Genomic DNA, 6,807 nt, shown 5'->3' with positions numbered 1-6,807 from the left:
CTACAGAGAACCTAGACACTCATCCTCAAGAAATTCATGATCAATTCAATATTAAAAATCAATTAAACCTTAAAAACGATTATGGATGAATTCATAATGATACATTTCCTTCTCCCATATTTCAATGCTCCAGAATATCCATCGCTGCTCATAAAAGTTACACCCATATCAGAACCACAATTATGGAAATAAATTGGAATATCGAAACCCATGCTTGCCTTGCTTCTTATTAATTAGGATTTGTAATGAATTTTTAGGGTTGATAGAAAATTTCAAAATAGCCCAATTTTACAATTCAGTATTATATTAGGGTCAAAATTATATTCGCGCTCTATTTGGTCTTTATACAATTCTAATTAGACTTTGAGTTCTCTAAGAAAAGTATAGCCATGGATGTTATATTTTATTTATCGTTCGTTTCACTTCAATCTGACTTACAAAACTCGAGATATGACTAAAATAATGCATAAAATAAAAAAGTAAAATCACACAACAGACGACATGGTATTCCAAACGCACCATATTTGCTGGCATTGACTCCATTATTTGCTTGTAACACGCCACATTTGCTTATGTTAACTCCATTATTTTCCTGTAATGCGCCGCATTTGATGATGTTGACTCCATTATTAACACGCCATTTCGTGTATTTGATGCGCCGTGTTTTTTCTAGTAGCTTCCGAGTTTGATTTCTTCCTAAAAATGTGTCACACCATGTATCATGTGCGCCACGATTGGTAACTCTTTTGTAATTTTTGATATTTTCTCTCCACTTATTGTCACTATAATTTACACTATAAAAATATTTTCTCTCCTTTATGTAATTTTCCGTGTCAGACTCATTCCACTTTTGTTACTATAATTTCCACTATAAAAATATTGTAAAATTTATCTGATTAGGGCGACATTAAATTGAAACGATCTTTTCGACAATACTTTAAATCTTGTCATACTTTTGTTATATTTCACGTAATATTTGCCAAAAAATATAATTAAAATATTAATAAAATGATAGAAAATCATAGTATGCCACAGAGTAATTAACACCCCTTTAAAAACTTACACTCATTCGTTATTTAGGAAACAACTCAGAGTTTCCTTTCATTATTATGGTCATAATAGGAGGCCAAATATTCTAGTCTCTAGATATAGTTCATCTTCAATTTTGGTGGTGTATCATATTTTGTTATTTTTTTTGACGATTAATTTCGAAAAGTGTAGACTTTTATTTTAAAATCTAAAGATCGGGTATTTGGTATTTAAAGAGTATTGCAAAGAACGTGGAATCATGCTTAAGAAGACTGTTTCAAAGATGCCTCAATATAATAGAGTTGCAGTGAGAATGAATCATACAATTATTGATAGAATCAAATGTATGTTCCAACTATTAAAAAACAAATTATAATTGAAATAAAATATATTTTTATACTCCAACTGTTAGAATTTATTGATATTATGAAATCATTACACTAACAGTGCATATGAGTCAAAATGAAGAGAGTTCATTTCGGATATAGTAGAGACCAGATGGACTACCATTGGGAAGCAATGCTAACCGAACAGGATGAGCAGCACCTTCTTTTGTAGTGTAGAAACCAGTATTAGCAGTTATATCTGTCCTCACATAACCAGGACAAACACAATTGATGCAGAAACTTGGATACTTCTTTGCAATAATTCTTGTATAAGCATTCATGGAAGCTTTAGCAACAGTATAGGCAGCCAAATACCTAGGCCAACCTTTTCTTTCTATAGACCCTTGTTCAAAATCTTTGAGAAACTCCTTTAACACTCCATCTATTCTCTCTTCCGTAAGGTTTTCAACATCACTGAACACTCCTTTTGCCCATTCATTTGATACACACTGATTTGAAATCAATAAAATCAATATAAGTGATCAAGCAAGTTTGCTAGTTAAACAAGATTGATGTGAAAATTAGCAGACCTCTATCTTGCCCAATGCTGATGAAACATTGACTACTCTTGGTGAATCTGATAACTGCAGGAGAGGAAGAAGATATTCAAATGTTGTTTTAGCACCATGGTAATTTATTTGCAAACATTCTTTAGATGACTCATATGTTTGTGTCATTGAGCTTCTCAATTCATCATCAGATAGTGCCTGCTGCAAAGTTACAACAGTTCAATATTCAAAATCATTATACAAGTTCTTCAAACAAAACAATTCAATTCACATAAAGATGTTGATATATATATATATATATACTAACCCCGTTTGTAATGAGTGCTGAATTGAATAAATTACTATCTTTAATTTCAACTCCACCAATCCCAGCATTGTTAACCTACAAAAACAATTGTCTCCGTCTGTTAAGGAAATAATAACATCTAGAAATGTAACATTTATATAAGGAGGAAAGATTAATTTAACGTTACCAGAATATCAAGTTTGCCGAATTGGGATTTGACAAAATCTGCAAGAGTAGCTACACTTGCAGCATCAGCGACATCTAATTGATGAAAAACAACAGAATGAGATAAACCAGAAGCTTTGAGTGTTTCCAAAGCTTGAAGACCTCTTTGTTCATCTCTTGCTGTAAGCACCACTTTGATTCCAGCTGAAGCTAACTGCTTCACTATCTCAAATCCAATTCCTTTGTTTGATCCAGTCACTACTGCATACCTGAGGAAGAGAAACACAAGGGTTAGAAAAATCTACTAAATTCCAAAACATGTTTGGATATGTTAGAGAGGAGAGAAAGAAAGTTTGATACTATTTACCTTTCTGTTGGTTCTCCCATCTTTGGTTGGAACTTACCAAAAATTGCACTTGGAAGCTTTGAAGGTGCTACTCTTAAACAAGAGAAAGAGAAAGAGATATTTTCTTCTATTGTGAATGGTCACCATGACTTTATCTTATATAAAATGTTGAAAAAAGTGGTGGTTTCGATACAACAACACAGCAGCCAGCAGGTCATTTTTCTTTGATTCACATCTAAGTCGGTTGAAAAATCCATAAAAGATCAAACACATTAAGAAATGTGAAAAAAAGAATAATAAATAATTAAAATTATATTGTCTCAAACAATTATATCTATTAATTTGTGCAAACAAAGCTAAAATATCAATCAATAGCAAGAAGATAAATAACAAAATACGCAGTGAGCTTTAGGATTATTTAACCAGTTACCCTGTATTATATGTGATACCTCATAATATACGTGCTTTAGTGTTATAATTTGTCTAAAGTTATTGGTTTCTTTATAAAATGAGAGTATGTATCAGAAATTTCAAAATTATACAAAAACAAATTTGTGAAAAAATATATATACCGGTAATTTCAAAGAATAAGAACAATATTTGGTTTCTACGAAGAAATTCCATTTTTTTGAAATTTTCAAAATAGATCGGTATTGCTACTTCGAAAACTTTGAAATATTTGGTACGAGAATTTTGATAAGTTTAAGGTATTGAATTTATTTATTTATTTATTAATTTTTTGAAATAAATAACCCGATAAAATAACTACATGATAAAAATATATACAAAAAATGGAAAATGTGCTACATATAGAAAATAACTTTCTAATTTCGTCTTTCCAGTGTCTAATGCGTCCCGCATATGCTGCTTCCCATGCTTTTGCATCTTTAATACAATTTTGTCGCCAATGGTTAGTAACAGAAGGCAATAAACAATCAGATTTCAACTTTACTTGAACCCAATGATTGTTGTTGACAAAACCAACATCAATGATTTTATGTAGGTGGAGCTATGACAAGGGGGAAATGTGATGTTAAGTTTCTTGGACAAAGAGACAAATATGATAATGTATCTACAAACAATAAGGTAACCTATATCAGAATTCGTCATCCATTTATCCATGCCCTACACACCCAAAGTATCTACTCGCAAAACATTTCTAACTATAGAGGTCATGTCATAGAACAATTTGAAATACAGTTGAGGGTGTTGATGAACTTTAGTATCTAACTTCCTCCGAACCAAAAACCATGACTCTTCGCCCCATCCATATAGAGTTGCAATAACATGTAAACCATAATTTCCATCATTATCAATGTCAACAATGTCATCAAGTATGCATGTAACAAATTAGAAAATTGATACAAGTAAACATGTCTCGAAGATTCAGTGGACAGTTGACTTCCAGACGACATACTTTATGGTTGACTTCTAGTTGGTTTTGTGCATGATCTATTCGTCGTTTGACTCCCCTGCAAGCCCTCATCATACTCCCACTGTGAAGGATCACGATGGACATCACTCTATTGACCCTTTCTGCTCATCCTAACTCCCTTTTTTGGCTTGTACTTCACAGGCGGTGGACACATATAAGTTGTGGACCACCAACAGGGCTTCTCACTTCACGTGAGTTTGTCCCTCAAACAACTTCAAAAAACACCGTATAGGGCCACTCGCCGCAGTGAGCTAGCTCTCATCCCCAAACTTGTAATATACCTACTAGGGCCTCTGAGTCTCCATCCCCTCGCAGGGAGAACACACACACCTTGTACATTTTGGACACTAAACTAGTGAATATATATATATATATATATATATATATATATATATATATATATATATATATATATATATATATATATATATATATATATATATTAGTTTCAACCATATTTATCATGAGTTCCACTTGCCAAGGGATCTCTCAACATTAATACGTTGTAATCTACTCCTGGGGTGGTCAGACAAAGGAATAAACATATGGCATAAATTCACATGAATAAAAATATATAAAGACAACTTATTCATAACCTTCAAAATATTAATAATTCATTAAACTTCACATTACCCAGCAAAAAAGTTTAGCTCATAATGAGTAAAACAAGAATGGCACAAAAAGATCTTAAGCTACACATTTCCAAGCAAGAATATAGAAATGAAAATCATAAGGGTGACGCTTTGATCATTTGTAATTTGTTAATCAGCAAATGACGTCTTACATCATGTCTCCCATCGTTGTTTCCTTCAGTCTGACGAGACCTAAGTCGAGTCGAAACTCTTCATATTCCTAATTTTTTTATGGAGAATTATTTCCAAGTTTCAGAACATATTTCTTCTCTGCATTGCAACTTTATTTATTGACTTTTCTCAGTTGCATAATGTCTCTCTATTTGATATTGAGCATTGTAAGACCCCAATTTTGACCCTAAGATCCCTCATGCAATCTCAGCATATGCATTAGCATTGGGATCATACATTGGCATCCTCCTTACCCCTCTCTCATTGGGTTTATTTTGGGAGAGATCACCAAGCATCATGTGATTGTATCATACTTGTATATTATCATTTTACTAACCCAAAATACCAAAAAAATGTCTTTTCATTTGCCTAACTTTTTGTAGGTAGGGCATGATCCTCATTGATCTATCAAGTCCATATCAAGGGTTTGGGACCCTCATGACTAAAATCACAACCATGGATTGACCCACAAATGTTTCAAAGCATCATATATGAGTCCCAATGATCTCTACATGTTATATTGATCATGTTTTGTTTAAGAGTTTGGAGGTGTTTTGCCTTGGAAACCCTAGTTTGATTGGGTATCTTGAGTAACTTCTCCAACAAGCTATCTCACTAATTGATCAAATTTCTCAAGGGATACTTCAAAATTCATTGTCTTATGCATATAAAATCTACCATGAGCTTAGAAATCCAAGAGAATTGAAGGTTATCAAGTTGGTTAGTGGTGGTTGGCCAGATGAATTCATCTAATCAAAACTGGGTCTCCCTAGACCATATCTCCTACAATTTTCATCATATGAAAATGATTCCAAGAGCAATGTTACTCTAAATGATATTCCAAACAACTTTCATGTTGTTACCTAGAGCTAGTTTTTCTTGAAAAATCATTTTCTATGTTGAAACATTATAGGTCATTTTGTCTAAACCCTAATTTGAAAGTCAACTTCTCAAGGCCATAACTTGCTCAATTTTTATGAGATGAAAGATTTAAAAGTTGAAAATTAAAATTCAAGATGTATAATTAAACTTTGATGTTTGGAGTAAGAGCTAATTCAACTTTTACGAGCATGTGATATGAGGATACATTATAGGTCATTTTTGACCTATACCATTGAACAAGTGATTTTCCTCAACTTCAAAAATGCATAACTCTATAATTATAAATCCAAATGACATGAAATTGGTTACAATTTCGAAGGTCTTTGAAATAGCTATAACTTTGATGAAGACACTTTTCTCATTTGAAGCTCACATAAAAAGTTAAGCAAAATGGAATATTGAGATATCTGGCTCGACACTTTGAAAAAATTTCAACATGTTAAAATTTCCAAACATCCACCTCAAAATTCACCATGATCCAAGTTCCAAATGAAAAAGTGTCGAACATCATAGTTGTTCCCCTTGATCTGAGCTTTCCAAAGAACCCAAGTTCATGCAGTTTGGATAAAGTTTGCTAGGGTTGTGCATGGATTTAACAGGTCTGCATGATTGGAAGAAATCAAATGCCAAAAATACCATTTCACATTGCCTTGACATCCAAGCCTCATTTGAACTTCAGAACAGTTGTACATGGATCAAATTGGATTGCTTCATGGGCCTGTACACGCCCATGCAAGCTTGTGCCTGAAATGTCCAAATTTAGCAATTTTTCAAGTGTGCAAATATCATTCCCAATTGCTATAAATACAGGCCCTTTGAGCTCAATTCAAAGACACCTTACGCGCCAACTTTGCCCCCAATTGAAACCCTCACCATTCAAAGGAAAACCTGAGAATTTTCAACTTGAAAATTGAGTTTGAATCTCACTGTTTGGAGATTCAAAAACTCCAGGATCCAAAGCTTTGT

At 33.0% G+C, this 6,807-nt stretch overlaps 1 protein-coding gene across 2 annotated transcripts; it reads right to left on the bottom strand.

Annotated features, from left to right (window-relative positions):
• Positions 1–1,405: 1,405 nt before the first annotated feature.
• Positions 1,406–2,962, bottom strand: LOC127075914 ((+)-neomenthol dehydrogenase). 2 transcript variants are annotated; one of them, XM_051017435.1, is made up of 5 exons: positions 2,743–2,962; positions 2,398–2,644; positions 2,232–2,306; positions 1,946–2,125; positions 1,406–1,864 (listed from the first exon to the last, which is right to left on the bottom strand). In XM_051017435.1, the coding sequence occupies exons 1-5, from the start codon at positions 2,760–2,762 to the stop codon at positions 1,487–1,489; spliced, it is 900 nt and encodes a 299-aa protein (XP_050873392.1). In that variant the 5' UTR covers positions 2,763–2,962; the 3' UTR covers positions 1,406–1,486. The 2 variants fall into 2 exon arrangements, with proteins under 2 accessions (XP_050873392.1, XP_050873393.1); XM_051017436.1 differs by having other exon boundaries at positions 1,946–2,122.
• Positions 2,963–6,807: the final 3,845 nt, after the last annotated feature.

This window comes from Lathyrus oleraceus, chromosome 4, assembly GCF_024323335.1.
Source record: "Lathyrus oleraceus cultivar Zhongwan6 chromosome 4, CAAS_Psat_ZW6_1.0, whole genome shotgun sequence".
Lineage (NCBI taxonomy): Eukaryota > Viridiplantae > Streptophyta > Magnoliopsida > Fabales > Fabaceae > Lathyrus > Lathyrus oleraceus.
Note: the sequence above shows the minus strand (reverse complement) of the source record. Positions and strands in the feature narration are given on the sequence as shown.

Bases quoted from the DNA above. Each gene is read 5' to 3' on its own strand.
- LOC127075914 (XM_051017435.1), bottom strand. From the start codon at position 2,762: ATGGGAGAACCAACAGAAAG. The intron at 2,126-2,231 runs GTTAGTATATAT...GTAACTTTGCAG, and splicing joins CAGCACTCATTACAAACGGG to CAGGCACTATCTGATGATGA. The intron at 1,865-1,945 runs GTCTGCTAATTT...ATTTCAAATCAG, and splicing joins CAGCATTGGGCAAGATAGAG to TGTGTATCAAATGAATGGGC.